The sequence below is a fragment of the Chroicocephalus ridibundus genome, chromosome 19 (assembly GCF_963924245.1).
Source record: "Chroicocephalus ridibundus chromosome 19, bChrRid1.1, whole genome shotgun sequence".
Taxonomy (NCBI): domain Eukaryota; kingdom Metazoa; phylum Chordata; class Aves; order Charadriiformes; family Laridae; genus Chroicocephalus; species Chroicocephalus ridibundus.
In genome coordinates this window covers 825,538-840,591 of record NC_086302.1, presented here as the reverse complement: position 1 = coordinate 840,591, position 15,054 = coordinate 825,538, and the positions used below count along the sequence as shown (strand labels likewise).

The 15,054-nt window shown below is 53.3% G+C and overlaps 1 protein-coding gene across 1 annotated transcript; it reads right to left on the bottom strand.

Moving 5' to 3' along the window:
* Window positions 1-3,920: 3,920 nt before the first annotated feature.
* HEYL (hes related family bHLH transcription factor with YRPW motif like) lies at window positions 3,921-13,098 on the bottom strand. The gene is made up of 5 exons (XM_063356126.1): window positions 12,783-13,098; window positions 9,103-9,169; window positions 8,555-8,638; window positions 7,996-8,077; window positions 3,921-6,550 (listed from the first exon to the last, which is right to left on the bottom strand). The coding sequence occupies exons 1-5, from the start codon at window positions 12,860-12,862 to the stop codon at window positions 5,883-5,885; spliced, it is 981 nt and encodes a 326-aa protein (XP_063212196.1). The 5' UTR covers window positions 12,863-13,098; the 3' UTR covers window positions 3,921-5,882.
* Window positions 13,099-15,054: the final 1,956 nt, after the last annotated feature.

Below are 15,054 nucleotides of genomic sequence, written 5' to 3'. Positions count from 1 at the left end.
CCGCCGCCCGCTGCAGCGACCCCAGCGGGGGGGAGGACCGCCGAGCGCCCGCCCGTCTGCCCTGAGGCGAGGCGAGGCGAGGCAGGGCGGGGCGAGGCGAGGCGAGGCGAGGCGGGGGGGTGCCCCCCCGCCCGCCATTTTGGGGTCGCCAGGCGACGACCTTCAGCGAGGACATGGCGGCCCACTGCCCCTTAGGATCGCTCTGGCTCCGGCCTCCTCACATGCCCCAGAACAAGCTGGGCCTCCATTTCTGTCTAAACCACTCCCAGTGCTAGGAATCCCAAGTCCCCCACGTGCTTCTGGCCCCTCATGATGAGCACATGCCTGGAGGGACTAGTGCCACACTACCAAGCACTCCCCTTCAGACCCAAGCCCCTCAGGCTGCCCAACAGCATCCACCTGTCACCTCTCAGGGATGTCCACCCCACACAAGCTGGCAACTCACTCAGTAAATAAGCACAACAACTTCCTAACCCCACCAATCTTATGTGGCCGTCATGCAAAATGGTGCCCGGGCGGCATTTGGAGAAGAGCCATGCTGTCTCGCAGCTCAGCCCGCGCACCAATCCCACAGTGGCCCCAGCAACACCAAATTCTTGTCCCTGCACAAGGATGGTGGGCCAGATTTAGAGATTTAGGGCAAAATGATCCCCTGTGGGCAGTTGTCAGCAACAGGCAACCACAGCAACACCCCCCAGAAGGGTGGTTTTGGGGTTGTTTCCCATCCCACCCTCTAAATGTCTTGCAGGGCAGCTCAGTCCCATCATGAAACACGAGGGGCCCAGAGGAACTTCTGGAGAGAGCGGTGCCGTGGGGCTGAGGCCAGGGCAAGGATCAAGACAAGCAGGAAAATTCACTGGGAGAGCAAATAATTCCTCTGGGATAATTTTCCTCACTGCTTCAAGCTGTGGTTTTGGAGGTGTTGCTGGCGGTGAGATAAGGAGCAGCCACAGCTGGAGCCGTTCCCACAGCGATCTGCCTCCTCCTCAGGAGAGCATAATTTTCCCTCGAGTAAGTCCAAGGTCTCGCGGCAGCCCCAGCACTGCGCCAGCTCACATCATGGGCTGCCCTGGAGCGGGACCAAGGCTCCTCGACGTCTCCCCGTGGAAGCGAGCTGTCAGTCCCTCTTCCCAGGGTGAGGGTTCAACGACTCCGAATGCTGAAGAAAGCCGCTGGAACAAGAGAGGGATTCACCCCCCTCCGCCATTCCACAGCTTCACGCTCACGAGATTCATCTCCGGGGAGACCCGTAATTATCTATTTCCAGTGTCTTCAGCAGAGCGTGAGGACACAGCAGTGCAGGATTCAATGATTCATCAGTGACCTTCAGGCACCATGGATGTCCTGTTAAGGGGGACTAAGATAGTCTACAGAGGCTGGTAGCTGGTCTGCTGTGACTTTTCGTTCTACATTACATTGCCTTTAGTTTACTTTAAAAGTGGGATACGATTAAAAGGTATTGTGATACTTAGCCCTTCATTACAGTGCAATAATCGAGAGTAGCAGAATAAAAGGTAGCAATACCAAAGTAAATTGTCGTATTTTGCAATATTTTCAGTCCAGATTATTTTCTGAAGACACAAGTCATCCTCCTCCTGAGCTTATCATCTTCCTCCCAACAGCTGGCAGTGTGGGGAGACAGCACTGGTATGCACTGGTGGGATCGCGCCCGGGGCCTGCGATTGTTTTGCAGCTCGATCCTCCGCAGCCTGGCATCTCCTCAGCTGGGAAACCACGGGCTGAGATGGGCATCTTGCTGTGGAAGGAGTTCAGAGTGGCTCCTGCTCTGATGGCTAAAGTCAAAACACAGCAGAGCTCGAAGAACATTTTTCCACATAAAATGCCGTTTGGCTGCAAGCAGCCGCTGTGGCTACAGTGAGAATGGCTTTTAGTTGAAGCATATTTATTGACATTTGCGTACCCTCCCAGGGGACACTATGCAGACAGCTGGAGTCCTGTGTCCTCCTTGGTCCTTTTCACTCCCAACACAAACTGACAGGCTGGGGGAACCCTCAGCCCACAACGGCCCAAAACTGCCCCAGGGACTCCACTGCTTTTGGTACCCTCAACAGCTGCTCCTGGCGACCAAGATGCCCGAGATCCTCCCAGTTCACCCTCTCAAGACCTTCAGCAGTGCCTGGAGCAAAGGTTACATCTTCTAATGTCTTCATCTCACCAGTCCATCCCCATCGACAACACTGGTGTGAGATCCATCACCCCGAGGCCTCCCAAGCCGTTCTGCTACCATGTGTCTGAGTGATAGTCACTGACAGTCATCATAAAAGATCATCCATTTTTCCATGGCAAGTTTTCAACCAAATGCTGACCCTGGTTTAGGATTTCTCCTCCTTAGCTTTGGGATTTTACCAGCAGAGGGCAGGCCGGGATTGCACCACAAGCAGAAAAACACAGGCAGTTGGGAGAGCATTTCACCCAGGGCAGGCAATCGCAGAACTGAGATAAGAAACATTTTTCATGCAGGGGGATTTGGGAGAGCAGGACTTGCTTGCTGCTAGAGCTTGGGAGAGCTTTGGGAGAGCAGGAGCACAGCAAATCTCCCGCAGCCTGGAAGTGGCCTTGTCCCCTCCAAGAAGTAGGCAAAGGCTTGTTCATCAGGACCCTGTTTCTTTTCAGCCTTGCCACTGTCAGAGCTGGAGAGGCGTTTTACACTGCTGCATGACACCAAGCAACCCCAGCTGGACTGTGCCGAACGCAGCCCACACATTCCCATAGGCCTCTTCATTATGTTTTTTTTGCCTGAGGAACGAGGATGGAGAGAGTGCGCAGAGAGTTCGGGGATTTCCCCTACAGGGTAGATCAAAAGTTGACAGGATGTGTTAGAGAAGACATTTAGGCTAAAGAAAACCCTGGGGAAAGAAATGAAGCTCCAGTCCCGGGCTACTGCTCTAATCACCATGTTGCTGTGGGGAGAAAACCCCATGGGCCTGAACCGATGCCCTCCCACCCGCTCCGGCTCCCGTTTGATCAGCAGAGATCAGGAAGTGGTGGTTTTTTTCCACTGTCTCTGTTTTGTTTTACCACTGTAGCCCGCGGGTCTGGTTTGTATGCCTGCCTCCCATGGCGGGTAATTTGGTTGCTCTCTCTGGCCGAGGCCACACCACAGCACTGAGCTCCCACCGCTGCCTCCAGCCGGGTCGGGGCAGCCCAGGCACCAGCGGGACGACTCGTCATCAATAGCCCTATTATTGCTCTTGAAGTTTCTCTCTGCTTCCAGACGGATGCTGCGTTACTCCATCACAGCTGCAGTTGCTCCCTTCTAGCAATTCCCAACACGGCACTTAAGGCAGGGATTTATGGGCGGTTTTGAAAGGCATTTTGGAGCAAGAAGGAGTTATGGGAAAGGAAGTTGAATTCCCACCATTCCCCGGAAAATTCTCCCAGCATCTTTCACGAGAAGGATCATTTACTGGCCCTTTCCTCAAAACAGACAAGCTCTCAGCTGTGGCTCTTTGTTTCGTCCAAAGCATTTCCCGACAGCAAGAAGCAGCAGGGGTTATTCTGGTCCTGCTTGCAAAGGGTCAGGAGCCCTCGGCATCTGGCTGCAAGGCTCTGCTGGACCCAATTTGTTCCCTGACATTTTTGCGGACACTGGTAGCTAAATGAAATAATTTGTTCTCAAGCCACGGATTATTGCCAGTCTTGGGGCAAGCGTTGCCGACTATCTGGCTGACTTTGACTCACGGAGTGGTTTGCAAAGTAACAAGTCATGGGACCAGAGTTACCAAGAGCAGCAACTATAAAAGGATCAGCAGGGATGTTACCTTAACACACATCTTGCCTTTTTTGAAGCTTTTCAGGAACAAAAGCTGACCTGCCGCAAAACTAGCAGTCATCCAAGCAGGCTGGATTAGCAGAAGAGATTCACATCGACGCTACATTTCACAACCAGGACAGGGGTTTGAAAGACTTTATTTGACACCTTTGCTGCATGTCACAGCTCGTGAATCTAACAGCTCTGCACAGCATAAAGTGAGGCTGGGCTACTGGCTGTGAGCTCTAGCGTGCCGACCAGCTGCAGGAACAACCGGGGTCCGTGAGGACCTCCTCTGGCTTTATTGAAAGCGAATATGTTGTTCCTGGCTGATCCTAGCACTTCAGGACAAGGGTGAGGAGAAGTAGCGGAGGCATTTCTGTGTGTTAAGTGCGATGACTTTCATCAAAACAACTTGGAGGGACTCACTTTCAAAACAATAGCAGATACATACATTGACATGCACATGGCAGATACAATCTGTAGGAAGGCAAACACCAGCTCATCCACACAGTCTAACCGGCTGCGCGTTTGATGTGAGGCGTGGGGAGAGCCTCTCCCATTCAAGAGAGACCTTCTCCCTTTTTTTCACCTTTCTTTGCACTGACCTTTCTACACTTTTCTCTCTTTTCCTGTCACAGTGCTGTAGAGGCGGGTGAGACTCCTTGGGGTGGGCATGCAACTGGGTCCAGGCTATTCTGCACATGAATCCCAGGAAGTCAAGGCACAGATACAGGGAGTGGGCGCTGTTCAGACAGGAGGGAGCTCTGGGACACCCTGCCCTGGCCACCATGGGCATTAGGGACATGGCACAGGAGCAGGGTGGCTCGAGAGCTTCAAGTTTCTGTTCCTTTGTGCCCAAAGAAGAGAGGAGGGGAGGACAGCTGGAAGAGCAGAGGTGTATCTGCTGCGTCAGTTATCTAGGGGCACGCAGAAAAAGCTCTTGGGGAATCAGGACAAGTGCAGACCCAGAGCTTGCCAAGGTCTGCAGTGAAACTTGAGTGGGTTTTGGTCCCAGACCAGGGAGAGGGATGAGCAACATGAGACCAAACCATGGCGCTGAAGAAACAAAACAGAGACATTGTGGGAGGAGAGGGTGAGGGACACAGGGCTGAGAGAGAATGAGGGAGGCATTTCAAATGCAGTCTGGTCTGACCCATTCCCCCCCCTTTGCAGTCACGGCTGTTCAGCAGGGGATGGAGGAAAGACGGCTCCAGCGGGGAGACTGGCAGAGGAAAAGGCCTTTTCTTCTCACTTTGGCCGTCAGAGCCTTCCCCTCCGTGACAGATGTCCCTTTGAAATCCTCTGTCTCGCCTTGTCTCTCCTCTTTGCACCTCGGTGTGGAGCAAGGGCTGCAGAAGCCTTCCTCTACCCGGGCGGCCTGTCCGGCTGCTGCTGTACGGTTTGTGCGGGGACCCAGCAGAGGCCCTGCAGACACGATGGTGTTTCAGCTCAGCTGTGGGAACGAGCTCTGTTAAGCTGTTGTCTCACTCCACCTTAAGGGCACATAAGTGGGAAAAGCTGGTAATGCGGCAAGGAAAGCATGGGGATTAGCAGGCAGCCAGTTCGCTAAGGGAGCTCTAGCCTGCCTCCCAGGGTGCCAGCCGCGCTGGGGAGGGGGGCGAGCTGCATCCATCCCACCACGCCAAAATTAGGTGTTGCAGCTGGGGGACACATCATGGGCAATCAGCACAAGCAAGTCTCTGTCTGTCAGCTCTGAGTCCCCAAGGAAATAAGACAATATTTCAAGGCTGGCTGTTTTCCAAAGGAGAGCAATGCTGGGCTCTGCAGAGGGGTTTGCTGGAGGAGGGACAGGGTTGGGATCTGCGTGTGCCCCCTCCCTTGTAGCCATAAGGGTCTGGAGTACGGCTGCATGAAGGCAAGTGCATCGAATTGGATGTGGTTTACGTTTGCAGGCATCACGAGGGAGAGGACGTGTGATGGTGAGGCAAGGAAGGCGGTGCGAGGAGGGAGGCAAGAGCAAAGAGAATTTTCTTTATGGATCCTTGGCTTCTGCAAAGCAGGAAAGATGCCTTTTCAGCTGAGTTTGTTCTTAGGCCTGTGGGCAATGAGTGCTGAAGAATTCCTGTCTCCGAAGGGGAAGGCAGGGTCAGAAAGCCCCAATTTCAGTTGCCCAGGAGCGGCAGATCCTGGATGTCCCAACCCTGATCCCAGGTCCCTGCGTGGCAGTGCCCAAGGCGGGAGGCGCTGTGTAAGCTGGTGGAACAGGGATGCTGGTGGAGGCTGGTGAGAAGAGGAACGTCGCGATTTGGCTGCTCTTGGACGAGCCCTCTCTCAATACTCCCGCTGGCGACGGCATCCTGGGCACAGCTGCTATGGCTGCAGATGAGCCAGTGCCTCGGGCCCTCCGGCTGGAAGAGGCCATCCTGCTGGCCAGGAAGCTTCGGCGGGACGGCAGCATGTCGCTGGGGATGCGGCGAAGCGGAGCTGGCCTCACAGCGGGGCTCGGGTAAGCCAGGGAAGATGCAGTCAAAACAACCGGAGTGGGAGCAGCCTCCCTCCTGGGGATTTGCACAGGGCCAGCAGCGCTGTGGAGGAAGGACCATGGCCACATCTGGATGGGCAGGAGGGAAGTGGCCACAGGTGAAGGCTCCATTTCGGCCACGTAATTATTCAGGTGGGAGAGGAGTCGCAGCCGGATGGGGTCAGCAGCATTTTGGCCCTCGAGGATGCCCAGGTACCTGACAACTTCAGTGAGGCATTCCCGGAAGCCAATACTCCTGTAATCCACAGCCAGAGCTCGAGCATCTAAGAAGCCTGTAGGGAGAGGACACGGGTGACAGTAAGTCCATGCAGAGCTCAGGAATGTGCTTTGATTTCACTACCCTCTCTAATGCACTGTGTATTTCACTTGAGGCACTTTGCTGCCATGTGATATTACTGAAGCAGATAGCCAAGTGGGTGTCCAAAAGGACTGGACGTTTGCGTGCATGAGAATAGCATCTGCAGTTATCTCATCGAGATAAAACTACCAGGGTCATGAAGCCTCTCACTCCAGCATGTGCGATGAGCGAGAGGTTTCATTAACTGTGCTCAGGAAGGATGAATGTTTTCCTATCGGACTCTCTCAGTTATTGCTGCTGGAGACATGGCTATGAGCTAGATGGGCACTGGGTCCCTCTTTGCAAATGGACCATCCCCGGTCTTGCAGAACAGGGGGACACTGCGTCTCCTCAATGCACAGCTTAGCATCATTTTCCTCTGCCTGGATCCCAGTCTTTATACTTCATTTAAACAGATGTCTGGCGGAAGGAGACAGGACAGTGGCAGAACGAAGACTGCTGGGCCGAGAAAGCTCGAAGCCACAGAAATCAACAAGATAAAATGCAATCGATGGCTGATTTTTAGGCTTCTGCTCCCTACTTCCAGCTTAGTGAGACGATAAGCAATAAAGCAGAGAATGTCACAGCACAGCGAAGCACTGGACCACTTTGCTTGATGGGTTCTCTCATGACAATACAGCCCTTTGTTGCAGTGCAGTCAAACTGAATATCTAAACAAATGTTCCAGACCAAGTTACAGCTCTGAACCAAAGCCTGGATGCCAGCAATGTCCCCAGCAAGCCAAAAATGGGTGGTAAGCAAGCCAGAGGCTTCTTTACTGGAGCTATGATCTCCATCCTGTTAACTGGAACAGGACAGAGGGTCTGTACTGAGGTCTCAGTACAAATAAGACCTTTGTTGAATTTTGCACTGGGCTCCCTCTCTCTTCTTATAACAACCAAGAGACACACACAAAAAAAAGAACAGAAAAGGAAAAAGGACTTGTTTATTTGCGGAGTCCCCATGCAGAATTCAGCCTCTGCAGGAAATGTATCCCAGGGAGGAGGTAAAGAGTTTAATATCATTTTTCTGGAAGCAGGCTCCGTTTCTGCGCGGGACTAAGCGCGTGTCTGGCTGGGCAGTGTTTAGCAGGGTGTGTGACAACAGCAGTGGGACTGTCCCTGTGGGGATTTGCTATCCCACGTACCCCAGTCTGCCAAACGTATGCATGGGATGCTGACCCATACGTTAGACATAAGAAAAACAACAGGACAGGAAACATCCATCTGCCCTCCCTCAAAAAATATTTCCCTTGGGAAGCTGGCAGGGCAGCAGAGCACACCAGCACCAAGATTCTGCTTGCTGATGAGGCCGATGGGGAATTTTCCTTCCAGGTTTTCACCTTCACCTCACCTGTGTGCTTATATGAGCAGTTCTTACCTGTTCCTCCAGTGGCATGAAGCATTTTTAAGTGATCTACTGTCATTTGTAGAATTTCCGCCTTCTCCAGCTTGGAAGACCCCTGTGTGTTGGGAGCAGGAAAAAAGAGCAATGCATCATTTTATGGTCTAGGGTTTTGTGCCTCTCAGGAGCTGGGTTTTTCCCTATCACCTCCTCCCTGAAACCTTCCTGAAGCCCAGGAGTGCTCACATTGGAGCATCCATTCAGAGCATTTGCTCTGGTTTTCACATCAAGTGAGTAGAAAATGGAGCTCCTTCCCAAGATCCCCCAATGCAAATTGAAAAATCCCCATTTCTGTGCATCTTCGTATCTGCAAAACACTTTCTGGATTGAATTTATCCTCCCTGGGACTCCTGAATATTTGTTAATATTGTTTTACCGCCCAGTTTCACCACCTACTTACTCCCTGAAGTGATGACGATAAGAAAGACACAGCATTGCTCCAGACTTTCTCATTCTGAGGGCTCTACCCTTATCACTGCTGAAACGCAGCCCACACGGGAGGAAGGGTGGAAATCACAGACGCACACACACACACCTGCTTCTCGAAGGCGGTGGGCACCAGGCGCCGCAGTTCGGACAGGCTGCTGTTGATACGGTCCCGGCGCCGCTTCTCAATGATCTGCAGATTTCCCAGTGGAGGAAGAAATTACGGTCATTTACAGCCACAGTTCACGGGTTTAAAGCCCTCATTAACAGCTATGGCAGGGTGAGAGAGGCACTTTGAACAGGGCCATATAAGTAAATGTTTTGGGTGCAAAAGCTGAGCAAAGAAACATTAACTGACTGGTGTGATAACCCCAGGTAAAATTGCTCTCCTCCACCCCTATCCCCACCGCTTTCTGCCAGATTTGAGGCTAAACCTCTGCAAAAAAATCTCCAATTGGCTGTGGGGATAGTTCTGCAGGAGATGGAGCAGGGAATGGTGTAAAATTCATTTTGCACTGTGTCCTCGCAGGAAGAACATGACAACAGCACCCCACCGCACACACGGGATGTCACGGGGAGCCCTGGCACACAGATGGGACCAGCCTGTCCCCTGAGAGAGACACAGCAGCCACTCTGCTCAACGCAAACGATACTCACCCCTCTCCTCTTCTTCCTGGCTTGTATCTGAGATGTCGTAGTGGGAGACATGGATCTGGAAACATGGCTGGAAAGGAAAAGAGGGAATAATTTCTTACACTAGCTGGAGAGAAACCTCCATTGCACATATGCTTTGCACACGTTTGCCATCTGCAGTTCCCCCCACCCTGCAAATAACGTCTTCTGTGGTTCCCATCTCATTTTTACCCACAACACAGAGCTCAGGAATTGGGGACGGGGAGCCAAGCAGAGACTTGAATCCCACTCTCTGCTCTGAGTGTCTCCCACCAGCCTGGGACAGATTTCTGCACCAAACTGTCCATCCACTACTACGCACACATCTCTTTCAATCTCAGTCCATGATGGCATCTCCACGGGGCTGGAAAAGCAGCGATACAAGCTCCAGAGTCATGGCCTTTTTTTTACCTCCATGGGCGAACATCCTGGCTCTCATGTCTGAGCCTGCCCTGTCTGCAGGGCTTTGCATTTTGGAGCTGCGATAGCGCGAGCGCATATCTGAGCTCCCACCCAGGGCGGCAGCAAAGGCCTGGTCGCTGCTCAGGGTGAGGCCAATGGCAGCGTTGATGTGGTTTCTGAGGGCTTCCTGGAGAGTCGCTTCACAAACCACGATTTTTGGGGTGGGCTGTGATATTCTGAATGCACGGACACCCCTGAACCAGACAGAGAGGGGCCAGGACACGGGCAGGGGGAACACACAGCAGGAGGTGATGGAGCTGGGACCCTGCCTGCTGGCCGACTGTCCCGGGGACCAGGCTGAAGGGACAAGGAGCACAGCGGGGGACAGGCTAAAAAGAAGAGTCCCACAAACCATCCTGCGCCTGGTGGGCAGGGGTGAGGCTAAAGACACCAAAGGTCAGCACTAGACATGCGCAGAGAGGCAAAGTTCAATCCTTAGGTCCCCATGGAGGTGAAGTCTCCATAATGATGGATAACTGGGCGTGGGAAACTCCTTGGAGCAAAAACCCTCTGCTCGGGGGGAGGCCGGCTGGGCCACCTTCCATCTCCCCCAGGCAGGGTTTCTCCCTCCGGAAAGTGCGACTGACTTGGGGCTGTTTCTGTGCCTTACGAAACTCATCACAGGGATGTTAACACGCAGGCGAGATGGCAGTCTGCAACCCCGGCCAGCGCAGCGCTCCACAGGGACTTGGAGACCACATAAGACATACAAATCTGCAAAGGGGCATTTGCATTCACCCTGTCAAATCAAAATATTTTTCAGTTTGACGAAGCATTTTAATAGCATTCTATTAAAGATGTTTCTGCAGAGACAGTGCTGTCTACACAGCAAGCCAAAACCTAGACCAAACTCAGCCCATTAAAATTGCATTTTGTTAGGCCCAAGTGAGGTGCTTTCAGAAGTGGTTTTACACAATCAGACGAAATAACACGTTCTTCTACTGACTGCTCCGCTCATCTCCATATGGGTACCCTATTTGAATGTCTACTGGGTGGGCTTTCTCTGGGCTGAGGTGCTGGCTGCCTTCGCAAGTACAAACATGCGTCACCAGTGCACATAAAGAAACATACAGTGAACACGTATGATGTGGAAGAGAGCTCTGCACAGGCACTGGGGCGTTATACGTGCTGGGGGTAGGTACCGAATTCGCCTGGCAGCGCAGGAATGCGCAGTACGCACTCAAGGAGTCTGTAACAGTGAATTTTGAAACCCACTTTGCAGAGCTGTCCGAACACATTGCTCTTTGTGAGCTAGAGTTCCAGATGTGGATATAAAGACCTAGTTTACTGCAAAATATACTTTAAAAATATGTTTGACAGATTTGAACCACATAAAAGATACCGTAACTATATTATCTGAAGATTAAAAATTCTGCACTGCTCTTTGCTTGATTTTGTCATTTACAGCATAACTTTGGCTGTTTATTCAAAACAAAAAAAGGCAAAATAACAACCCCAAAACCAAGCAGTATCTTGCACTTCTGCAGTGACCCAAGAGTCTAAACTTGCTACACACACTGAACCAAGCCACACGCCCGGAGTGACTCATCCCCGCTCTACAGGGGAACTGGTTTGCCCAAACCACTCGACTGGTGGGTAATGGGCTGAAAACCCCAGCCAGACGGCCCTACTGCCTCCCTCTGCCCTCACCGCTCCACCTTGCTCCCCTCCTGGAAGTGTTTCCTTTTGCCCGATCCGCCAGCGTCCCACACAGGACCACGTTACTCGAGATGTAAACTCGTCAGAGCGGGAACAGCTCTTTTGGCCATGTGTTTGCGTGACACGAGCAACAACATAAATGTATACAAATACCACCAGATGACAGCACTGCCCAGTTCTACCACTGGCTTGAGAAGACAAGCACCAGAGAGGGATCAAAAATTCATTGTTACTCTTCACCGAAATAAAAATTTGTGACAATTCCTCTATTTCATCCATCGGGATACTATAGACTCAGTGGGCTGTGCTGATGTAAAGAGCTGGGCTATATTTCACGTGCAGCAGTCAGGCAGGTTAAATATTGATGCACTTGGAAACTGCAGTCAGTGAATTTGTGCAGGACGTTACGTGTTGGACATGCCCGACTCTGCTGTGACCGTATCAGTAAGAGGCGCACTCATGAATTTAGTCCCATGAGAACCTGAACTTGGCACCGGGCAGGGCGACTTCTCCCCTCAGGATACCAAGCAGCAAAAGGGAATTAATTCATCTGGGGCCTCACTGGATGTGGAGGGAGGAAAGGGGGACACTTGGCTCCTGAACCAAGAGTTCCAAAGCAGCTGATTTTTGGACGAGAACAAGTAACAGAGCCCTTCCTTCATCCCAGGCATGCCTGCTAAGGCTGACACAGCATAGGAACCCGGGCTGCGAGCAGAGCCTGGGGATGCCCTTTGCCAGCAGAGACACAGCCCGGGGGAGCATGGCAAAGCCTGAAGACATTGCCTGGGGAACCACGCAGAGGTCCTGTCCTCACTATTTCCTGACTATTTCACCAAGCAGCAAAACCCCAGAGCCAAAACTGCAGCTCAGCGGTGATGGGATGGAGCCTGTGAACTGTGATGCTGAAAGCGTCCGCTTCGAGCCGGGCACCCTCATCCCGGCCGGGCTGCGAGGGTCCCTCGGTATTAAAGATCAAAGCCCCATCTGGTGCATTACAAAGGCATCGGCAGAGCAGAAGCGTTTCTCATGCAAAACCTCCTCGTTTCTTCCACATTCCCTCGGATCCAGGCAGCTGACGGGTGCCTTTGCTGGGGGGGGAATGCCCCATCTCGGGCTGCCGCTAACCAAGATCAGAGCTGCCCTTCTCCCCACGGGGCAGGAGAAGGCAATTGCCTCTAATGAGGCATTTTCTTGAAGACAACCAGCTCGTAACACGGCTTTAGTCCTTGTATTACCACTTGGGTTTCCTTGCCGGGTCAGCCCTAACGCCAGCATCAGCCCCCGCTGGAGCGATGCCCCCGCCCGTCCTCGCCCCGGGCAGGACCGGCCCAGCCCGAAGCGGTGCCCGGCGGCTCCCGGTGGGTCCGCGGCGGAGCCCGGTGCCCGCCCCGAGGAGCTCGCCGTGCCCGCTGCCGGGGACCCCCTCCTGCCCCCCAGGACGCTGAACTGCCCCGCAGGAGGGGACCCCACAACCCGACATCGTACCACCGCCGTGGGACGGCGCCGTCCCCCGGGGGGGAGCTGCCGCCGCGGCGTGTCCTCACCTGTACTCCTCCTCCCGGCCCACGTCGATGGTGCCGTCCGACTCCGTGTCGGACGAACTCTCCTCGCACAGCCGCTTCATCCTGCCAGGCGGCACCGGGCCACCGGGTGGGCTCGGCGAGGTTGCCCCACGCGCGTCCCCGCAGGCCACCGCCGGTGCTTCCCCGCCGTCCTCGGGGAAGTGCTGTCCCTGCCCGGGCTGCGCGGAGGAGCTGGCCCCAGCGCCTGCCTGCCTCGCACGGCTCCTCCCCTGCCCGCACTCTGCCTTTCACACCCCCGGCTTCTCCCTCGCTCTCCTCCCAGCACGTCCCCAACCCCCCTGGTTAATGGGTTAATGAGACATCTCCCGGGAGTGACGGATTACGCGGCCGCGCCGGCGCTCCCAGGTTCCCAGGCCCCCCCACCCCCGCCTCCTCCCGCTCGCTGGTCGAAATCCCAAGTCTTCCTGTAAAAGGAACAGTCTGTGTGAACCGTCTCATGTCCCCCCCCGCCCCCCGCTCCTTCTGCCCACGGCCCCCCTTCTCCCCACGGCCCCCCTTCCACCCGCTGCACATTGGCCTCAGCCCCAGTTTAAAGGGACCAGTGACCTCACTGGCAACAGAAAACCGTGGGAAAGAGATGGGACTGATAAAGCCTTGAGTTGTTTCAGGGAAAAATCAACATCCAGTCCCACACGCACACACATGTCTGCCCGGCTCTGCACGGCGCAGGCACTTTTGGAGACTTTATGATTCAGATGGAAACCAGCTTATTCGAAGCGCGGTGCTGTTTGAGGACGCCGCTCAAAGGGCCCTCGCCTGGGATTAATCAGTGGCCACGGCCAAGGGCCAGGATGGCAGCAGCGGCACCGCACTCGGAGGCGTTGGGATGGGTTCGGCACCCCGGCACTGTGCCACGGTGGTCCCGCCGGGAGCTCAGCCCCCCTGCCATGCTCCCACAGCCTTGGAGCATCTTCAAGTGCCAGCTCATGGCACTGCCGGGGCATTTGAGACCTACCCTGTAAAACAAACCGACCAAAGCCCAACTTTGTGTTTTATGACACTAGAATGAATTGCTGTTTTCTTGTCTCATTCCATAATGCTGGAAACTTTGACCTGCAGCCTGGCATCTAGAGAGCATCTCGCTTTCCCTGAGCTTGCGGGAAGGAGGTAGGAGTCTGGTTTTCAGAGGCCTGTGCTGCTAAAATCCCCCAAGGCAGAAAAAAAACGTGTGCGTGTGGGAGAGAGAGAGAGAGAGGGAAGGAGGGAGAGCGCTGAAGTGGAGGTTCACAGTACAAAAATAATGCCTTTTATTTTGAAAAAAATAATCAGCGCTGAGATCTGGCAACACGTGGGTTTCCCAAAGCCTTTTTGCAAAGACTGTGGTGGCGATAACAGCCCGTTGCCGCTTGGGCCAGCCAAGCCACTCGTCTCCCAGTCGCATGGTTGGGTGCTCCCTATCTGCCTCAGCCATCTCTGCCGGCTCACCCGCACTGCACCCGCCAACCCTGAGACCCCTGCCATCCCCCGGCACCTCGCACACAGCTCCCAGAGAAGCCCAGCACAGGCTACCGCTTGCCCTTCGCCCACCCCAGCCCCAGCCCTGTGCGCAGGGCAGAGCAAGGCATGGCCCCCGTAACCAGTTTTTGAGACCGAACCACACCATCCAAAGTAAAAAAACCAAGAGACCTGAACCAGCCGCCTTGCACTGGAGTGGAAAACTGACGTCTCGGAAGTGTTTGTAAGCCCCCCAAAACATGAGGATAAAACATTTGCTTTAGGTTATAGCACTTTGTTTCTATAATTTTGATGTTTTGTTTTAATTTTCACTATAAAAACTGGTCAAGAAACCAAGCTGTTATTAGCTTACATTTCAAAATGAAAAGTTACTTTGAACCAGAAGAATTAGAAATGTGTTATTTTAGCAATTGAGACCCACTCTTCCTCCCTTTCCAAAGTGATTTCAGTTAAAAATACATACATCTCCAAACTAAACTTCCCATAAACATGTGTTTTTGAGAGATTAATACTCTTTCCACTGATAAAACCATTTAAATGGGATCCAGAGACTGGTTATTTCAGACTCTTGCTCATATCACAATGAGCCTGAACCAAGTGGAGCCCAGACCTGCCACGGAGGAACACTTTTCTTCTCCATTAGAAAGGAATTCACTGTCCAGACTCTGTCTTTTCTGGGCCTTGTCTAAGCATCATTATCTGGGTTCAATTGAAGTGTAATTGGCAACATGTTTTTCTAGGATTACACTTCATTATGAACAGAACGGGGGCCCCGAAA